The 22,378-nt window shown below is 40.9% G+C and overlaps 1 protein-coding gene across 5 annotated transcripts in view; it reads right to left on the reverse strand.

Moving 5' to 3' along the window:
• Window positions 1–22,378, reverse strand: part of MED12L (mediator complex subunit 12L) — a 318,467-nt gene that overhangs the window by 273,110 nt on the left and 22,979 nt on the right. For all 5 annotated transcript variants that reach the window (XM_078070369.1, XM_078070350.1, XM_078070359.1 and 2 more), the window contains 3 exons: window positions 12,380–12,484; window positions 5,821–6,012; window positions 959–1,118 (listed from right to left, as the gene is read on the reverse strand). In XM_078070369.1, the coding sequence (XP_077926495.1) occupies window positions 959–1,118; window positions 5,821–6,012; window positions 12,380–12,484 (457 nt within the window). The remainder of the gene's footprint in view (window positions 1–958; window positions 1,119–5,820; window positions 6,013–12,379; window positions 12,485–22,378) is intronic.

The following is a 22,378-nucleotide window of genomic DNA, read 5'->3' on the forward strand; positions in this document are numbered from 1 at the left end:
CTAACGGAGAATCCAGTCTTTTATTAAGCATGTTTTAGCACCACCTCAAGGAGTCACTGTCTAGCCACCAAAAGAGTGAAGACGGACTAAAAACAGTTTACCTTCAGTTCTTTCAACAAATACCTACCATGATCATGGGCCAGTGCATGTGGGAGGGAGGGGTGAGAGAGACAGCACTTTTTAAAGGTAATTTCAGATAGTGAAACATGCTGTGAATAAAATAAGAATACCTGAGAATATAAATGGGCAGAAGGGGGGAAAGAGGAATGTTATTTAGGTAGGTGGCTGGAGAAAACCTCCTGAGGAAATGGCCCTCGAGCCAAAGGCTCTGAGAAGAGGAGATGTGGGAATACCATAGAGATGAACAGCCCAAGTACACGGAAGAAATGCAGAAGCCTTGAGAAAGGAAGGAGCGTGGCATGTCAGAGGGGGAGAAGGAAGGCAATGTGGCCAGAACATCACAGAAAGAGAGAGCAAGGCATGGATGGCCTTGGTGGCCATAGGAAATAATCTGGATCTTTATCCTAATTGTAGTAGGAAACTATTGACAGGTTATCAAGAGGGACACGATGTGATCGGATTCAGGCTTAGTGATCAGCATGGCAGTTTGGAGCCTACAATGTAAGGAGGGAAAGAACAGGGAGACCAGTTAGGAGGCCACCACTGTCTCCAGCCGAGAGGACAGTGGCATGAACCAACATTTCAGCAGCTATGGCAGTGAGAAGTGCTTAGATGCAGGACATATTCTGGAGGTAACAGCAATATGATTTGCTGATGAAATCAGGATTTTGGGCCTGGGTGAACAAGGATCCATCTGCGTGCGCGCCATGAGTCAGTTTTAGCCTCCCCATGGACCTCCTCGGTACTCACCTCTCCGGGCTATGGCTAGAGCATGCAGGCAACAATGTCTTGTACAATGAATGATGAAATATAAAATGTATTGTACTGTCTCACTTACCCAAATTAGGATCAGTAGCCTGACGTTTCTTAATTTTAGCTTCAGAAATAGCAGAATAATAGGCACAGGTCATCTTGATCAGCCACGTTGCTCGAACCATTGGCACTGAATATTTAGCTAAATATGCAAAAACATCTTCTTTTTTACTAAGGATTGGAACCTAAAAAGAAATAACATATTTATAAAAATCACGTATTATTTTCATCATGAGGTCAACCTAAAGAAAGGGAAAGCAAAAGAAAGACACTCAGTCCCTGCTGCCTTTAAGAAAGTATATCCTTGATGGATTTTCAAATATGTACATTCAGCTTAAAAACCAAAAACTTTAAGCAAATTTTCATTAAAAGAATCAAAACTATGTTTAGCACACTGACAACAGTTTTATCAGTTGCGCTCTCTTATTTATAAAAAACAAATTACTTTCAAATTCTCAGATGCTGAAAGCTACTCATCATACCAACAAAATAGGGAAAATAATTTCATGACAGTACTCCAAGGAGTTTATCTCAAAATTGGAAGGGATGATCAAGTGAAAAACTGTCCCCACTCCAAATTTTATCAAAGAACACTTTTTTATATAAAGCTTTCTGGCTGTAACATTTATAATAATTTCTAGAAAGCTTCTAAAGTGCCTTTAGCCCAAAATTTAAAATAGGGGCTAAAATGATGGATCAGTGAATCTGCCTAATAAACACTGAGCTAGAAATAGCTGGCTAATTAATTCACTGGTTGAAAGTAGGCACTTGAGGCAGTTCATTATTTCTTCCAGACCACGAAGGTGTACTATTTAGCAAATTAGTATCCCAATGTACCACTGAATGTTTCAAAGAGTTAACCCACTCTTCTACAATTCCTCGTAAATATCCTTGGCACAGGCCAGTCAGCTATATATGATCTATTCAGCTTACGAATGTAGAGTGCAACAGCGGACAGAGTACGTTGGCCATGATGCACAGGATGGGAGCAGTAAGCACCCACCACTCCCCTCTACCACCTCTGTGCTCTGGTCCTGGCCCCCAGCCTGTACAGCTAAACCCATTACTCCCAGGCTCTTCATTTATGAATGTAGTAATACCAGCCCAACCCTGTCCACCGCGCACAGTGGTCAGAAGGGTAAAAGAATTGAATGTATCCAAACCAGAACAGTTTTTATTATGTTACCAATTCCAAAAATTTCTAGGTGCCAGCCAAAGTCTGTTTCAAGCCAGGCATTTGACCCTCTCCTAAAAGGATCCTGGACACTACCACCATGGCTATCAAGAGCCCTGGTCTCTATGTGCCACACCCTAGCTTGATTTTTGCATTGGATATCAAAAGACTTCAAATCAGCTGATTGTTACAGCACGGCATTTTTCTTAGTCAAATCCTCCTTTAGACAGTGGATATTTTGTATCATTTGTATATTGCAAATTTGACTATTCACAGGCCTGGACCCAAGTGTTGATCCCAGAATTAAAAGAGAAGTGGGTTTTGTACACAGCCCTTTAAAACAAGCTATTTCACCTGGTTCTTACCAAAGAAACATTCAAGCTGCCCCAATGCTGAAGGAAAAGCTGCCTGGTTGCACACTGAGATGCAGCTGTCCATACACTGTCTTTCATGGGCAACTTAATAGACTTTTGGTCACGTACAATTCCTGCCTTGGGTGCTGACTTTAAACATAACCCCCATGACAGAGGCAGCTACGCTGCACAAACATACCTAAAAGGGAGATGAAAGTCACATAGGCCAAAGCTATAAGGCTTCCTCTCTGCAGACCACAGTGATACATTTTAACAAGAAAATTCCCTGAAAATTTTGTTTACAAGGCACGTCTTTCATGGAGCACAAGACTCTGGGTTTACAGACTATCACTGAAGCCAGGGACAAGAAAAGCTCAGGCTTATATATTCAGTGCAAGAACTGAGATGCTGCTTTTCACTAGAACACTAGTATGAGAGAGTCAAATTTTAGTTGTCAGGGTCAGGTTGACGCTCATTCAGATGAACCAAAAGAGTACTAGATCAAGGCCTAAAAAATAGGCAAATGCAAAAAAGTAAATGTAGCATCTCCAAAGAAACATTACTAGTAGCATCTTTTATAGATGCCCAAAGGATTTCTTTTGAACAACTGACAGGAGAAAAATAAAAACTTGAACATGTGAAATGTTTAGATGAAATAGCAAACAAAACCGAGCCACAGGTCTTACCATTAACAAGCTAAGGCATACCTCCAGCTCATTGCCCCCGAACCCCATAAGACATGGTTTGCTCAAATCAAGGGATTTAAAATTCAGAAGAACTTATGTGAAGAAGGCTATTTAATTAAGGAAGAAGACACATATTGACGGTTATCAAATTGATAGTTTGGACCAGCTCCGGAAGGAAATTATGTTTATAGTGACTGAAGTAGGACTTCCTTACAGTCACAGATCCCATTTTCAGCAAAGAAACCATCTAACTTTAACTTGTAACTGAACCTAGGCAATCACTGGACAGCTGTTTTTGTTTTTTTTTTTAAGATTTTATTTTTATTTATTTGACAGAGAGAGAGACAGCGAGAGGGGAACACAAGCAGAAGCAGGATTCCCGTGGAGCAGGAAGCCCGATGCGGGGCTCGATCCTAGGACCCTGGGATCATGACCTGAGCCGAAGACACTTAACGACTGAGCCACCCAGGCACCCAGCTGTTTTGTTTCTAAACCAAGCTAGAGCTGCATCTAAGTAGTAAAAGAAAACTAAGACACTTAGCATGTGATGGTTTTTCATCCACAAAAGGGCTTTATCACCTTGTAGTGCCTTTCCCCTTGGATGAATGTCACTGTCAATACTCTCTGTGTTCACCAAGCAGAAGTAGAGGCAAAAGGAAATTCCCGAGACCACAGTAATCAACATCACCTGAAGTGACCGTGTCATACCTAGTGAATTGGTCAAGAGCCAGAAGAATATCCCTAGAGCCTATAAGTCTATTTTTCCAAATCTACCGATGACCGTGATTGAGTTAAAAGGCCCTTTACAGGCCATTATTGACCTCTCTGTGGCTAAATACTTGGGAGTGCTGTGGAGTTGTAAAATAATGGAAAACCAGGCCCAGAAACTTGACCTATCCCATACAGGAAACTATTTTGAACTCTAGAACAGAGTTGGAAGAGGACTCAAGATTTTAGCAGGAAAATTAAGGCCCTCTGCATTAAGCCATCTCATAGATAAATACCAGAAATTAAAGAAGTACTTGAACTTTCTAATATGAAGAACATGACAGAGAATGCAATCTTTTACCCAGATCCAAAAGAGCTTTTGCCATCTCAAGAATACGATATGCTGAGGAGCGGAGCAGAGAAGGGAGGGACTCTTCAAATGCCCAAGAAATGACTACTTCAAGGCACAGTCAATGGTGTTACCAAAAAAAAGAAAAGAAAAAGAAAAAAAGTTTAACTTTGCACAGAATTCATGTCAGGGCTTACCTGAGGGACACCTGACTTGGCCAGAGACAGCTCCTAATAAAGAGAAGAACAATGGCTAATACACTGTACTGTGATTCATCTCCCTCCTCAAAGATGAGCAACCACTCCACCCCTAAAGCAAGGGCATCAATTCCTCGTCAGTATCTGCTTTCAGGAAATATCCAAAAAAGGGATTCTAAAAGCTTGTTTTAAAAAAAGGAAAACCTAAAAAGAAAGATGTCAGGATGGCTCCATGGGAACTGAAGGTCCTAATAAACATGGAGGGCATGAACTATTGGTTACAAAGCCATGAAATATCAAAGGATGCCCTTTGACTTATGGGGCCTTCAGATACAATGTACAGGTCATCGTGGGCCCACATGGTAAATGTCCACTACCAGGGAAGAAATGCTACACGGTCCAGCCTGTGTTGAGACAGGTACAACCTGAGTAGCAAGAGGCGATTATGCTGATTGTTGTGCTTTTCAAGGATTCCAGTTGCCTTTAATCACAAGGCAACACAATATTATGGCGGCACTAGGGCAAAAGAAAGCCAATGGGAGCTACAGGCTATTTTCAGAGAGCTGCTTTAGAAAACAAACACAAAAAGGAGCTCTCCTTTAAACCAGGCCTGCACCACACTAGTTAATAACACTATCAAGAACAGAAGATGGACACCCTAAAGACTAAAGGGTTTCAGGCCGGATGAGAAAGACATGTGGGATGATTTCAAAGGTGTGCAAGACAGAGATCACTGGAAGCTATAAATACACCTGCCCATTTTGTTCTAAAACTTTTTCAAAGAAGTTTTTCAAGCACACCCAGAATTGCTATCTTACTTGTTAGGAAGGAGACTTAGCTTAAAGCATTTGGATTGGTACTTTTCAAGACAAGAAAGTAACATCAAAGCAAGAATTTCCAAATGACACATTTTGGACATCCTGGCCTAAGAAAACTAAAAATTTAATGGAAATAAACGAAGTCTTATTGCCTACTCTTGATTTAAAAAACGCGTCTACCTGAAGTCCACATAGGGGCGCCTGGGTGGCTCAGTCGGTTTAAGCGTCTGCCTTCGGCTCAGGTCATGATCCCAGGGTCCTGGGATCGAGCCTCTTCTCCCTCTCCCTCCCCAAGCTTGTACTTGCTCTCTCGCTCACTTGCTCACTCTCTCTCAAATAAAATCTTAAAAAATAAATAAAGTCCACATAAACTGCTTCCTGTGTGGAATGTTTAGGTGGAGATGTGCTAGGAACCACATGCCATCCAAAAAAAAGGGAGGAACAGCGTTATGTGCAGCACACACCTGGTAAGTGTACCTGCCCCTGAAGCTTTGCGTTTTACGGGAAAGAACAGGGGGAAAGAAATACGTACTTGAACCTTAGCTCAAACATCGTGATTTCTAGAAGACCATAATTAAAACAATGTAAGAAACACTTAATACCTTTTTTGCCAAAATAGCAAGTGGTTTATTTCCTGCTAAGTCAGAGAACCAACTATGAATTGCACTCTGGGATCGAGCAGTAACCAGCCAATAATTATCTTTAGCATTAACTTGTGGTTTCTTCTTTCCGGTGTCCTGGAAAGTGTTAAGCTTTAGTTTCTCAGCTAATATGCTGCTGAAATAAGCTCCAATCTGTGGAAACAAGAGAAAAAAAGAAAAAGTTTGAAGGCAGTATGTATGTTAGTAATGTATAGCAGTATTTTATTTTTGTTTTAGGAGAATATCTTCAAGCAGCCCATCAGAAAATAAATGGCAATTTAAGTCCTTGAAGCCAAGAGTTGTGATTTCCTTATACTAACATAATGCAAAAACTCCCACAGCACTTTTGTTCCACTATTAACAAGTGGTTCAAGGAAAAAAGAAGAGCCTTTGAAAATGTCTGAGAAGATGAAATTAATTACATCCTGAATAAATTTCAAGAGAATGGGTTCTGCTTTACTCTTCAGCTGTACTTCTTTTTCAGACTACATACACATTTGGAGAGAATATGTTTCCTGAGAGGTGTTGCACGCAAGAGCAGAAAGTCTAGTAATCACACAGTAATCATTCTTTCTCTCGTTTCATCTTAATAGCGTATATTTTTGGAAAGGAAAATTCTGTATTCACAGTGCTTTTCAAAAAAAGGAGTCTAGAAAAAATTAAATGGAAAATTACAAAAGTTTCAATTAAATTAAGTATTCAACATTTTTAACTGGGCTGCCAATTTCAAGAGTACAAGCGTTTCAGGAGAAAGCTAGTGTTACCTGCTCTGAATGGAATATGTAGCAAAGGGAGTTCCTGTGAACAACTGTGGCATTTTCATATTAACCAAACGAAGAGGACAAAAGAGGAAGAAAGGCACAAGAAGGAAAGGGATAAATACCTAGAACTTAAGTGAATCCACAGAAAACTTGTTGGAATTGCCAAGAACCCTATTCCATTCCCTGGGAATTATTTAATAATACGATACAAACAACAGGTGAGGTTGGCCAACAGTGGCAACAATGATTAAAATAAAATACCCACCCTGGTGAAGCCAGGTAAGAATCGCCACCTTACATGAGTCAATAAACAATTAGTTCCTAGGCTGGAACACGGCTGTTAGCAATTAGTCAAGTTTATCTACCAGGGTGAAAAGCTGGTACACTTTTACTTAATGTGAACTGGCATTCCTTGACCCTTGTGATTTATGGACAATTAAAAAGTCTATTTTGGGGGTGCCTGGGTGGCTCAGTCGTTAAGCGTCTGCCTTCAGCTCAGGTCATGATCCCAGGGTCCTGGGATCGAGCCCCGCATCGGGCTCCCTGCTCCGCGGGAAGCCTGCTTCTCCCTCTCCCACTCCCCCTGCTTGTGTTCCCTCTCTCACTGTCTCTCTCTGTCAAATAAATAAATAAAATCTTTAAAAAAAAAAAAAAAACTATATATAAAAAGTCTATTTTGGTGTGTTAATATAATAAAAAATTAGAGTAATTAGAAAAAAGATCTGAGCTTTACTTTTTTTTTTTTTAAACAAACTTCATGGTGTGTTTTTGTTTTTTAAGCAAATGTTTGCAGAATGTTTAAACGGGAAATAAATGCAAAAATTTAGCAAAACCAGTTGTTTAGGAACAAGCAGCCAACAGCAAATTGTTTAATTTTAAATTTCTCAATCAATATTTGGTCTTTATACCAGGAATTTAAAACCCCTACTTACATTGATTGTTTAAATTTAAAAGGCCTCTTATTTGCAATTATGTAGGAGTATTTTAATCATAATAAACAAAGGTATAAAATTTTTTTTAAAAACTAGTCAGCAATCTGTTTTACAATTATAATTTTTGTATTTAATAACAATGGAACATGTGACTGTATGTGCCGTTTTACATCCTAACAAACCTCGGGAACCACTGCACACTGGAAACTAAGTCAAAATTCCCTAAAAGAGAGAAGGGGGGGGGATCAAAACATGACCATGCACTTAATTTTATACTCACATTATTCCAAACCTAAAAAAGTAAAGAGCCTCATTCCCAAGTCCCAATGACTACCTCCAAGTAACCACGTTGGTTAGTTTCTTAGGTCTTCCGAGGGTTTCTTCAGGTGAATATGCATGAACAAACACAAATATATTACTTTCTCTTTTTTACATGTATACCTCTTTGTGTACATTTAGTAAATGTCTGAGACCCTTCCACATCTGTACATGGAAAATCTCTTTTCACTTTCACAAATGATGTACTGGGTGGGTGCACCACATGTGTATATAATCAAGCCCTTGTTAACAGACATTTGGAGTGTTTTCCCCAAACTTCCACTATTACAAATCACATTAAAATGAATAACCTCTCCTATTTGTTATCTCATACATGTACAACTACAGATTTCACATAAATTTCCAGAATTCAGATTGTACGATTCTGTAATTTTAATCAGCACTGTTAAACTGCCCTCCATAAGCTTCAGACCAATGTGCACTCCCTCAGACAAGGTAGGAGAGAAGAAGTTTAACTTAAAACTTGTTTCCAGGGGCGCCTGGGTGGCTCAGTCATTAAGCGTCTGCCTTTGGCTCAGGTCATGATCCCAGGGTCCTGGGACTGAGCCCCACATTGGGCTCCCTGCTCAGCAGGAAGCCTGCTTCTCCCTCTCCCACTCCCCCTGCTTGTGTTCCCTCTCTCACTGTGTCTGTCAAATAAATAAATAAAATCTTTAATAAATAAATAACACTTGTTTCCATCCATCCAAAGCTATTTTGAAAGTAATTCATTTTATAAGAAAATGGAAAAAAGTTTAGGGACTACACTATAGTTCATGTATTCCATATTTATAAGCTCAAATTCCCTTCAGAAGGTTTGAATCCTTGAGTAAATCTCACAGGAAGGGTTGGCAAAAGCAGAAGCTGTAATGGGTGTTATTTCCATTTATTCAGTTATTTAAATTGACATAAAACTTGATATAACAGAATAACTTGGCAGTTCATATCAAGAGACACAGAGCATTCATACTTTCTGTTATGGGCTGAATTGTGTTCCCCAAAATTCAGATGTTGAAGCCTTAATCCCCAGTGTGACTGTATTTGGAGACAAGGCCTTTAAAGAGGTCAAATGAGGTCATAAGGGCGGGGCTTAATCCAATGGACTGGTGTCCTTGTAAGAAGAAACACAGAATACAGGCACATAGAGAAAAGACTGTGTGAGGACAGGGTGAGAGGCCAGCCTTGTGCAAGCCAAGGAGAGAGCCCTCAGAAGAAACCAGACCTACTGACACCTTGATCTTGGACTACCAGCCTCCTCGACTGTGAGAAAATAAATTGTTTCTCAGAAAATTAAATTCCTGTTGTTTAAGCCACCCAGTTTGTGGTATTTTGTTATGGAGGCCCAAACAGACTAAGACAACTTCTACCCAAGTAAATATGCTTCTGGAAATTTATCCAAAAGAACAAAAGCTGTATGTTCAAATACGACTACAGCCTCTTCATAAATAACCATAAGAAATTGGCAACAGGCTAATTATTATATACTAACAGTTTCAGGTCATTATAGCATGTAAATGATGAAATGTTATCTGTCCATTAATAATTATTAATATGAATACTTCAGCCTCAAGGAAAAGTGCACTCAAAATAATGTTATGTTTTTTTTTTTTTTAAAGTAAGACAAAAAAGTTCTGAAGATGGTGGTGACGGTTACACACCAATGTGAATGCATTAAATGCCAAAGAACTGTACATTTTAAAAATGTTAAGGGGCGCCTGGGTGGCTCAGTCAGTTCAGCATCTGACTCTTGATCTCAGCTCAGGTCTCATCTCAGGGTCATGAGTTCAAGTCCTGTGTTAGGCTCCAATAAGCAAAATAAAATAAAAATAAAAATAGTAAAATGGTAAATTTTATGTTACGTATATTTTACGACAATTTAAAAAAAGAAAACCAATTACAACATATATGTAATTGTGGTTGTGATGTTAAAAAGTATACGAAGACTGGGGGGCGCCTGGGTGGCTCAGTCGTTAAGCGTCTACCTTCGGTTCAGGCCATGATCCCAGGGTCCTGGGATTGAGCCCCACATCAGGCTCCCTGCTCTGAGGGAAGCCTGCTTCTCCCTCTCCCACTCCCCGTTTGTGTTCCCTTTCTCACTGTGTCTCTGTCAAATAAATAAAAAATCTTTAAAAAAGAAAAAAAAAAGGGGGTGCCTGGGTGGCTCAGTCTTTGGGCATCTGCCTTCGGCTCGGGTCGTGGTCTCAGGGTCCTGGGATCGAGTCTCGCATCGGGCTAAGCAGGGAGCCCACTTCTCCCTCTCCCACTCCCCCTGCTGGTGTTCCCTCTCTCGCTGTGTCTCTGTCAAATAAATAAACTCTTTAAAAAAAAAAAAAAGTATACGAAGACTGGAAAAAGACAAAACTAAAAACATTGGTTTGGTTATGGGGTTATCTGTAGAAAATGCTGTTTCCTTTCACATTGTTTACATATTTCAGTTGATTAGCAAATTATCAAGTACATTTGTTGTTTATGTGTACATGTGCACGCACAGATCTTAAATGATACACAAATCCCTGACAACTGTTAGCTCTGAGGAAGGGGAAGGAAGTATATTTGTATGTTTGATTTCATTTGTATAATGCTTTCAATTTAATAAAAATACTTCAATATTCAGAAAATAACTCAAGAAGGATGAGAAAGATCAAACCTTAAAAGAATATAACAAGCAAATAATTCTACCTATATATTATTAACATAACCACAAAGAGAAAGAGATTTAATTTAAGAAAAATTTTAACACAACATTCTGACTATATACCTTTAATGAAAATTAGTCTAAGGACAAAAAGTATAATAGGAAAATTATAAATTTTCCATAGTAATTTTGTTGTTGGAGTAGCATTACTATAGTTTATTCTGGAACTTTTTAATGTGTATTTTAAAAAAGTAAATAAATAAATATATTGAATTTACTACAAGCCAGGGTTCTCACTTTGGGAGAAATGAGATAAAAAGATGGAACAGAAAAGAGGAAAAACCCTGTAGTATTGGGTAAGCACTGGCAGATGGATGCAAGGAAAGAAGAAAAAGGAGAGAAGAGAAGAGAAGAAACAAATCTCTATGTTGTTTCCCATCTCTGTCCACTGAAAGGACCTAGAAGTTATGATACTCTAGTAGCAATGAGCATGCCAAGCATCCAGATCTGGGCTGGGGCACAGAAAGAACATGAATCTGAATATGTTATTGTATCAAAGGTGAGGAAGTGCTCAAGAATGATGGGGATGTCAAAAGCACCCAAGAAATAGGTTAAAGGCGCCCCCTGGCCAAGTGAGAGACAATTTAAACATCAAAAAGAGAAAAGATGACACATCAAATTTTAAAGAGTCCTGGAGTTCAAAGTGATACTAAAAAATGGGATATCAGGGCACCTGGCTGGCTCAGTAGGTGGAGCATCCAACTCTTGATCTCAGGGTCCTGAGCTCAAGCCCCACATTGGGTGTGGAGATTACTTTAAAAAAAGAAAAATGGAGTTTGTTTGGCATATCTGGATGGCCCAGTCGGTAAAGCATGCAACCCTTAATCTCAGGGTGATGAGTTCAAGCCCCACACTGGGCGTGGAGCCTACTTAAAACAATAAAATAATAAAAAATAAATTTTAAAATGGGGTGTCCTTTTACAAAAGAATGCCATCTAATAAATGTATGAGAAATGACAATTGGAAAACCAGCATTTTGCAACCACCAGCAAAATAACTCATTCAGCAAGCATTATCAATTGATGATACAATCACAAGATAAAATCGTATTGAAGAATAGCATATCCATTTGGTCTCAAAGTATCACCCTACAGGGACTACTACAAGGAAAAGATAACTACTTTTACAATGTAAAGTGACAGCAGACACCACCTTCGATCATCAAACGTAGTATAACCAATAACAGGGTAAACTGGCACTGCATGTCTTCTGATATGCAATGTGGTCTTCTTGCCAAAAATATTTAACCTGAACCTTGTCATGAAAAAACAATCAGGCAAATCTAGAATGTAGGACTAGAATATAAGAAAATAACTGGGGACACCTGGGTCCCTCAGTCAGTTGAGCATCTGCCTTCAGCTTGGGTCATGATCTCAGGGTCCTGGGATCAAGCCCCACATCAGGCTCCCTGCTTAGCAGGGAGCCTGCTTCTCCCTCTCCCTCTGCTCCTTGCCCCACTTGTGCTCTCTTACTCTCTCCCTCTCTCAAATAAATAAAATCTTAAAAAAAAAAAAAAAGACATAACTGGACAGCAGCTCTGAAAGCCCCCCCTCTCCCAAAAATAACAACATGGGCAAGGCGGAGAGCAGTACTGTGTACTGTGCTGGATTACAATAGATGAAAGAAACAGGACACCCAAATGCAATGCATGATCCCTGATTGGGTCCTAGGGCAGGACCTTATACAAGATATTCTGGGGAATTCTGAATATGGATTGTGATTTTAAATAACACTAATTTATCAACATTCACACACACTTTTCAGGGTGTCACACACTTTTTCAGAAGTTTTAGGAAATAGACAATTTCCATTACCTTTGATGGGTTAATTACAATATTTCTGGCTGAGCCATGTTCATCTCCAGTAAAAGCTGGCTGATTGTTGAAGCCTTGCTTTACATTCACAGCAGTAAGTTCATCCTGTTCAAGAAAAGGTATCAATTAATCAGAAAGATTATAAAAGCTCTAACTTCACCCAGCATACTACAGCCTCAATAACGACTGACTATGCTATACTCTGTAGAAGAGAACTGTTGGAACACAACACCAAAGGGAGAGCAGAAATTGAAGATTTAAAACCAATACACAGGGACGCCTGAGTGGCTCAGTCGGTTAAACCTCTGCCTTTGCTCAGGTCATGATCCCAGGGTCCTGGGATCAAGTCCCGCATCAGGCTCCTTGCTCAGCAGGGAGCCTGCTTCTTCTCCCTCTGCTTGCCGCTCCCCCTGCTTGTGCACAAGCACTCTCTCCCTCTCTCTCTCTGACAAATAAAATCTTAAATAAGTAAATAAATACATAAAACCAATACACAAATGTACAGAGAGATAAAAATAAATGTGGCAAAATATTAACAACTGTTACCTTAAAATATAGGGTATGTGGGTGTTCATTATACTATTCTCTCAATTATTCTGTAAGTTTAAAAATTTTTAACTAATAAGTTGGGAAAAGAAAAAATGAGCAAAAATCCCCCCCACACGCAGAAACATAAAGTCACAGAATTTGTATACTAGAATTGTTTCTAGAGACCCCATAGTTGGGCTCTCCCTTCCCTGCCAGCCCCTATACACATCTCTATTTTATTTATGTTCAAGAAAAATGGCTCACTCCACTTTAAGTTCTGTTAAAGACAGAAACAACGGGTTCATAGGAACAAGCTTTGTGATAACCACAATACCATGACCAGCAGCATCTGAAGGGAAGTTTAGGGCTTGCAAAATTCTTTCATACATCTTGGGGCACTTGATCTTTACCAAATTCTAAGGTAAATGGTAAGCATCTATCTTCACACCCATTTACAGTAAGAAGAATGAGGCTCACTAAGCTAGTACAGTAACTGGACAGAGCCAGCACTGAAATACTGTCTTCTCAACCCAAGACTAGGAAGAGAAATTTCCATGACTCCATGCCACCAAAGTACAAATGCCATATGAAAATGTAGTCTAAAAATACATAGCTACAACTCATACTCTCCTTAAAAACATCTCCTACTGGATACAGGAGAACTTTTCTTCCCAAGGTCACAGCACATCAGAAATAGCCCAAGGCTTAAAAAAAAAAAAAAAAAAAAGACTTTGCCCTGTCCAAATCATTCAGCTATGGAACCAAATCAGAGTTCTTAAAATACAGACTTGAAAGAATAAAAGGGAAAGGTTTGAGTAAATGAAGCTACCTTCTGTTCCCCCTCACTCTAAGCCAAGAAAAGGTCTTAGTAACCACTGGGGTAATGCTAGCTAGCCACAGCACAAGAATGAGAATATATACTTCGTCTTCATAAGTAATTGCTGCAAGTGTAAAATGAAGGAAAAAAAAAAACCCAACTGATCAAAATCACTGCTGTGATTAAGCAGGAAGCCTTAGGACAAAATAGTTTATGACATATAAGCACCTGAAAGGTCAGCCTGGCTGAGAGCCGAGGTCTCCTGGAGACGTGCCATGTAACTTTACTTAATTGTGTGTGTACTCTACCTAACATCTTGGCAAGCCACTGCCTCGGCAAGCTTTCAAAAGACCCCGCTACAGGAAGTTTAGCTCTATGATAATCAAGTCTCCTCCAAGCACGAAGGTCACTGAAATCGTGACCTGCACAGAAAATGAGTTGCATACACCTATCAGCAGATCTTAAACTGCTCCCACATTTCCAAATTAATTATTTGAAAATCGAGGGCAAAACTACATAATGCATATTTGAAATCAGAAAGGTGTCAGTCAACTTAAATAAAGCGAGTGTGCTAATAAAATTTCTGTAGTCTCGGAGTCTAAGAAAGAAGGGGGACGAATGGGATCAGAAAGGGAATGGGATGAGAAAATTGAATTTTTATCTTTGATTCACCATCAGAGTATTACAAGAAACATTAATTGAGTAACAGCATATGTTTTTTACTAAAAATCCGTTCTGGCTTAATCAAGGGGAAATGTGTGAGGCTTTCAGGACCAGTTAGTTCCATTTAGTGCTGCTTCACTTTCTGTTCTAAAGGTACTCCAACTCAGCGGCTCAGCGTATCTGACGGCTAACCACGAGCCTGGAGAGATGTGCCCTGCAAACACAGGCATGCCTACATGTAATGCACAGACACCCTCCTCAGAAGGAAAAGAACATGGAACCATGGTTACTTTGTCGACCACATCAGATTTTCCTCACAGGTCGCAGATCCACACAGGTACTGCTGGAAGGCTTGAGTTGTGAGAACTTTTTTTTTTAAGATTTATTTATTTATTTATTTATTTATTTGACAGAGACGGACACAGCGAGAGAGAGAACACAAGCAGGGGGAGTGGGAGAGGGAGAAGCAGGCTTCCCGCGGAGCAGGGAGCCCAATGCGGGGCTCGATCCCAGGACCCCGGGATCATGACCTGAGCCGAAGGCAGACGCTTAACGACTGAGCCACCCAGGCGCCCCTGTTGTGAGAACTTTTTATCTTGCATTCTAAATTGCACGAAAATACATCCAGAACCCGACCCCCCTTCCCACCACCACCAGTGCCCTCTCCGGGTCAGGTTCTCCCCATCACCTCATGCTTGGACACTGCAATGACTCCTGACTGGTTTTCTGGCTTCTACCGTTGCCCCCTGAGAGCCATTTTCAACATAGCAGCCACAGGGAGCTTTTTAAAACTTAAGTAAGATCATGTTACTCCTGCTCAAAACCTGCATTAACTTCCCAACTCAAGAGTAAAAAGCAAAGGCCCTAATGATGTCCTACAAGGCCCTGTGTGATCTGCCCCTATTACCTTTCTGACCTCATTCCTAACCACACTTGCCTTAGCCGACTCTACTCCAGTCACACTGGTCTCCTTGCAGTTCCTCAAGCATGCCCGCTGCATGGCCTCAGGCCTCAGGGCCTTTGTACTGTCTGTTCCCTCAGCCTGGACTGCTTTCCCTTGGTGTCCATGGCCAACTACATAACCACGTGAAGCCTTTGCTCAAATTTCATATTCTCAATGAGAAATCTGATGGCCTTATTTAAAAGTGGAACTGCTCACCCTGTCCTCTTCAACCCCAGCATTCCTAATCTTCCAATAATCCATAGCACTTATCACCTAAAATGCCCTGTAATTTACTTACAATGTGTACTGTTCCCCCCACTAGAAGGGAAGGCCCATGAAACCAAGGATCTTTATTTTGTTCACAGACACATGCTAAGCACATAGAGCAGTGCCTGGCACAGAGCACACATAGGTATTCAATAAATACTTGTTGAAAGAATAAGTGTGGGGCGCCTGGCTGGCTCAGTCAGTAGAGCGTGTGACTCTTGATCTCAGGATCGTGAGCTCAAGCCCCACATGGAGCATGGAGCCTACTTGGGGGGAAAAAAAGAAAAGAAAAGAAAGAATAAATGAATGATAACCTGTTTTGAACAATTAACATAATAAATATATTCTGAATCACTCTCCCTTGACTGTGGGGTCTGTAATTCCATTTGTATTTATGATAGATCTTCCTAATCACCCAGAGCAGTGGCTCTCACCCCATCTAACCCAATGCACCATCCTGAAAACATATATTTTATAATACCTTTACCCGAGTCTGAAATGAAATTCATAAACAGTAACTATCCGATACCAGTATTTTCTTTAAAAAAAAAAAAAAAAAATCAATATAATGCCCTCACTCTAAAATTTTTTTCTAAAGTTTTAACAACTAGATACTTGAATATGCTCAGGCATACAACACTAGACCTTCACTACTCAAAGCTCGGTCCGTAGGCCAGCAGCCAGCCGCAGTGGGAGCATCTAGGGCTTGTTAAAAATACAAAATCTCAATCACAATGCAAATGCAAATCCCCCAGTCACAATCTGCAGTGCAACAAATTCCCAGGTAATTCATGGGCACTTTAAATGAGAAGTGGGGCCCTAGGAGACATGAAGAAATTTGTTAGGTTTGTCCCTTGAATCACCACAGTGAAGTCACTACAAATGTAGACATCATGTGTATTCTCTTGCCATTTCAAATGGCCAGAACAGGGGCTCCTGGGTGACTCAGTCGGTTAAGTGTCTGCCTTCAGCTCAGGTCATGATCCCAGGGTCCTGGGATTGAGCCCCGAATCAGGCTCCCTGCTCAGCGGGGAGCCTGCTTCTCCCTCTCCCCCTGCTTCTCCCCTCTGCTCATGCCCATGCTCTCTCTCTCAAATAAATAAAATCTTTAAAAAAAAAAAAAAGGCCAGAACAACATGATACAAATTTTCTGAAAAGGTGAACTCTTAGTAAAGTTTCAAACTAATAAAATAAATCTCCAAATATATTAACACCCAAGTTCTATTCCTCAGAAACTCAGTGCATATCAAATGTATATTAAAATCCTGCAAAAAAAAAAAAAAAAATACTTTTGAGATCATAGGTAAACACTCCCACCTGGAATAGAAAGGGAAAATAACAAGATTTAGATGTGGCACATCTGACAGCCCAGTGGGATGCAAGTTTCCCTTGCGCCCGACTGTCCACTCTGAGTCCATCTAGCACACGTGGGCCTGCCCACTCAATGGTCGTAACACCGCAACCACAGCAACAACCAACACAATGCCCAGAGGCTTCCACAACGCTCCCACTGGGCGCCAAGATGGAAGTGGTTAGCTTTTACCCTTGAGAGGTCTGCTTCTGCCAAGGGGACCCAGAAGCTCTGAGTTTAGGAAGCACTAAGTTTCACATGGTCAAGTGTCAGCAAGAGCCCTGCCCCTGCTGGGACACAACACAATGGATGTGCCGGTTCCACCCACCGCCTTTGGGCTGGGACACGTGGCTACAGGTGGAGGCAAGGCTGGAGGAGGACTCGATGGAAATGCACACAGGAGGGACACGAAAGCCGTGCATGAGAGCCCAGAGTCTGCAATCAGGCTGTCCAAATATGAACCTCCAGCTGCAGGGAACAGTGGCTCTAAGCAACTTTTAGAACTGTTCTTGTCCTTCAGTTTCCTCAACTGTAAGACAGGGACAGCTCCACATCCCAGCTGAGGAAGTAAGGCGGAGATGTTAACTAGCCCAAGATCATACGATGGTAAAGAACTCCAAAGAATCCATGGTCTCTAACCACCATACCATACGAAAATAGCCAGCAATTAGTATTACTGCTGTCGTTTCTGTCCTGTTTCTGGTTCAGGAAAGGGATAACCTGAAGCTCCAGTAAGCACTCAGATGTACAAAGTGTCCATTTCAGAAACTAAAAAGACCCTGGCCTCAGGAGAGGCTTTTTACACATTTGCACGCATCAGAATCCCCTGAAGGGTTAGTAAAAACACAGCTTCCTGGGTCCCACACCCAGAATTTCCAAGTCAGTAGGTCTGGGGTGGGGCCTGAAAATTTGAATTTCTAACAACTTACCAAGTATGCAGATCTAGGAACCACACACTGAGAAACACTGACATTAAGATCTGGAGTTTGTGGCTTTCTAGAAAACCAGGGCTTCCATGCCCAACATCACTGCTGCACTCACCATCAAAAGGAAACTGTATGTCCAAAAAAAGACTGGTCAGAACTCTCTGCCACATCTCCCTTCCCCCACTGCAAAGGCACAAATACAAAGCTACCCCCCCCACACACACACACAAACACACACACCGCACACATATATCCTGGAAGGAAACCAGTGCATGAAGTTTTCTCTTTTACTCCTTTAGCTTCTCACAGACCCACAATGAGTAAAAACACGAAGGCCACTGTCAATTACATCAGGAAGCAAACAGAGCCAAAACCGAAGCTTCGAAGTCACTTGTATTTGAAGTTTACTGATAGAAAATTTTGGGTCAGCTTCCTAGAGAAACTAAGGGAAAGGGAATAAAGCTCAAAGCATCACAACCAAACTATGCACCCTGATGGTTTATTTCCAAAAGTTTCTGAAAAGGGTGAAAGTCAATGGCTAGAATTTAAACAATGAGTTAAAACTAAGATTCAAATTCCAGGGTGTTGACTATTGTTTAGCCAGTATTTCTCACACTCTGCTAATGCACCAACAGACCCCTTTTAAAGAAAAAATATTCTCTCTGACCTGAGGATGTCTGTAGACCCCAACTGGGGAAAATGGGCTAGGACGGGGATCCTTAATGGCATTCGGCAGCAATAAGACATGCAAAACAAGAAGTAACGTGTGTTACACGAACTCAAACAACAAATTTTTATGATGCTTTGCTCTGAAAGCCTTTGCCAAATCTAATCAGGCAAAAATAGAAGGGAGAGAGTCCAGATTTTGGAACAGCATGCCTCTAAAATCCCCAAGCCAGAATCTGTATAGGACACAAATAGCTTCCTCTTGCACTAGCCTTGAACCTCTTCAAAGATTTTTCTAAATAAGAGGATAACCACCAAAATTCTAACAATGGCTCTTACTGAGATTTATGCTGGCTCTGCCACCCTGAGTCAATGATTCTTACAAAAGCACCATCAGCTGCTACTTTGCCCACTTGCAAAGGTGAGATAACTAAACCCCCAAAAACTTGGGAGCGCACCTAACCACTAATCAGGGTCTCATTCTTAGGCCTGTATTCTGGGCACTAGATCAGCAGGGCCAACTCTTGTTCCAGGAAAAGGACCCCTGAGTAAAAGGTTGAACAATTTCACATTTGTACAATGTGGGGAATAAAAAAAGAACCGTTAGGGGGGAAGGGGGGCCCCCATGAATTCAGAGTTTTAAATGTGTGTATTTATCATCAACATCCTCAAGGGCAAAACTCTGTGTACCCATGTGTGAGACCAAATACTTACTCAGCCCAGAGACAATGCTGGCTGAGAATATAAATTCACAGACCTCACCTGGTAGCCCTGGGCAGCGCACACTAGACCACGGTGCAGATGGATTTCAACAGGTCTAACACAGAGCCGATCCCAAAGTAACCTCAACATGGAGAAAGGAGGACTCTCACAACTCTTGTCATTGGTTTCTACTAAAATAGTAAGCCTTAAAGCAATTTTCAGGAGACAGGTATCCAGAGACAAACAAAATCCTAGAAATTGTCCCATGTTCATACAGAAGGCTAGGGTTCACTCTGCATTTTTGTATTCTATACGGACACAAAAATTGGATCTTCAGGGCCTTGGGTGAACTCCAAATGCATCCATAAATCTCACACATTTACCTTGAACTTCATAGAATAATCTTATTTTTTGGATCACTTTCAAAGCAATCTTTTAATTTCAATAAAATGTTTTACCGGCAAAGTGAAAACATTTTGATGCTAGTTTGGAAACTGGTTAAGCTCTTTCTCACTCAAGAAAAGAAAATAAAAGAGTTGCCTGGGTGGCTCAGTTAGTTGAGCGACTGACTCTTGGTTTCAGCTCAGGTCATGATCTCAGGGACCTAAGATGGAGTCCCCAGTTGGGCTCTGCTCTTAGGTAGGGTCGGCTTGAAGGTTTTCCCTTCTGCCCCTCCCCCCACTGTTCATGTGCTCTCAAATAAATAGGAAGGAAGGGAGGGAGGGAGGGAGGGAGGAAGGAAGGAAGGAAGGAAGGAAGGAAGGGAGGAAGGGAGGGAGGGAGGGAGGGAGGGAGGGAAGGAGGGAAGGAGGGAGGGAGGAAGGGATGCCTCGGTGGCTGAGTTGGTTAAGCATCCAACTCTTGATTTCGGCTCAGGTCATGATTTCAGGGTCATGAGATCAAGCCCCACATGGGGCTCCAAACTCAGCACAGAGTCAGCTGGAAATTCTCTCTCCCTCTGACCCTCCCCCTGCTCGTGCTCTCTCTCTCTCTCTCTCTAAATAAATGAATAAATAATAAAATCTTAGAAGAAAAGGAAGGAAGGTAGGTAAGTAGGTAGGGTCGGTGGGTCTGTGGGCCAGTCAGGACAATTTTCAATGACCTTTTCAAAAGCAGATAATGCATGCAAACACATACGCAGATGCACACATATGCAAGCACACACATACTTAACCTCCTCCAGACTTCTCATCTAACCCACAGAACATGTGCAGACATGCCCTATCTCTTTAGTGACCTACTCATGTCTAACACACTAGCTCAATGACTGTTCAATGATCGGACAGAAATGTCCACCAGGAATGATAATGCCACAGAAATAGAAAAATGTCCCTCTATGTGCTAGTCAGGCAGAGAAGTTAGCTATGGTCTCACCCAAACAAATTTTTAAAAACAGCTTTATAACTATTTTTCCTAGCCTTGCCCAACTCTCCCTGAAAAGAGCATTCTCCCAGACCCCTGAGGACGTTTGCAGATCCCAGTTTGAGAAATGAAGCTGTGATAATCCCCAGCATGGATATATTTAATGGTCTTTAGGCAACACCTAGAGTTGGCAGATATAAATGACCCAGAAGATAGGGGAATAATCTTTCTCTCCTCATCCCTAACCAATTCTATCTACACGTCTCTCAAAACATGTCTCATATTTGTTCCTTTAAAATACGACAGTCACCTCTCTAAACTGTAGCTGCCATCACAGTGGGCCCTGGCCACTGCTCCCCATGTATTTCCCTTCCTCTGTTTAGATTTTTACCTGAATCTATCCTGCCCACAGGCCCTGATGAATCCTCCTCAAACAAGTGTTCTTTTCTGCCCTCCCTTATTCACAAGCCTCAGAAGGTTTTCCACATTGTTCCTTCTTTTCCCCAGAAGGGGCTAAAGAATGGAAGCATCTAACACTACCCCCTCAAAACCCTCAGTGATATCTGCGGGCCATCCCTCCATCTAACTGTGGCTCCAAATCAAAACACAATTACCTCAGACAGCCACTAAATGCCTTGAACAATCAAGCTCCACCTCTCAGTCTCACTTCCATCCTAAGTGTTAAAATCACACAGATTTGGGTTTGAATGCAGAGCCCTTACCTGTGATGGGGAACAAGGTAACTGACCTCTCCATACCTCAGTTGCTTCCTTTGAAATGAGGCAAGAATAACTCAATAGGGTTGAGGTTATGTAAGATAAAATGTACAAAGAGTTTAACACAGTGCCTGGCCCGTATTAAGTGCTCTATAAATGGTGGTTACGGTTATAAAAACTTAGAGCTATATTTTATTTTTATATTTTAACTCATTTAATCTACTTGACTATTATATTCCTTCCCACATAAATCATCTTTTCAGCCTCTAAGCCTTACATAATGCCTTTCCCATCCCCTGGAGTACATTATCATGAAATCTTTTGCCTTCTTCAAACCACAACTCAGGGCTCCCCTTCATTCAACCAACAAATAAATAAATATACAACATTGTGCTAAGTACTGGGGATTCCATAGTGAAAAATTACAAGCGATACATGCCCCCAAGGAGAAGCACCACCTGCTCAGGATGCACATAATAGGGGTTTAACAGTCTCAGAAATCAGACAAGAGTTCCCTGAAGAAGTGGCCTTTGAGCCAAGCTCTGTCTGAGAAGTAGGAGTTAACTAAGTTAAGAGGAGGACCTTATGATGGTAAGGTTGACATTTTGTATAAAGTGGTACAATATTAAGTCTAAGACAGTGAAAAGTTAGGGATATACATTATACTTCCTAGAACAATCACCAAAAACAAAAAACAAAACAAAAAACCCACAACATAAAGAGGTATAACTAAAATATCAATAGGTAAATTAAAATTATAAGAAATAATTTAATAATCCAAAAGCGAGACACAGAAAAAAAACAGTAAAATGTTATACCTAAATCCAGCCATATCAAATTATTAATGAAATGATAATTAAATGTTAATGAACTAAGATTCCAATGAAAGGACAGGGATTTTCAAAATGCATAAAAAAGCAAAACCCCATGGAAGCAGCCCAAGTGTCCATCGACTGATGAATAGATAAAGATGATGTGGTATACACAGAAAGGTAGATAGATAGAATGGAATATTACTCAGCCATAAAAAAGAAAGAAATCTTGCCACTTGCAATGAC

The sequence above is a fragment of the Halichoerus grypus genome, chromosome 1, assembly GCF_964656455.1.
Source record: "Halichoerus grypus chromosome 1, mHalGry1.hap1.1, whole genome shotgun sequence".
NCBI lineage: Eukaryota > Metazoa > Chordata > Mammalia > Carnivora > Phocidae > Halichoerus > Halichoerus grypus.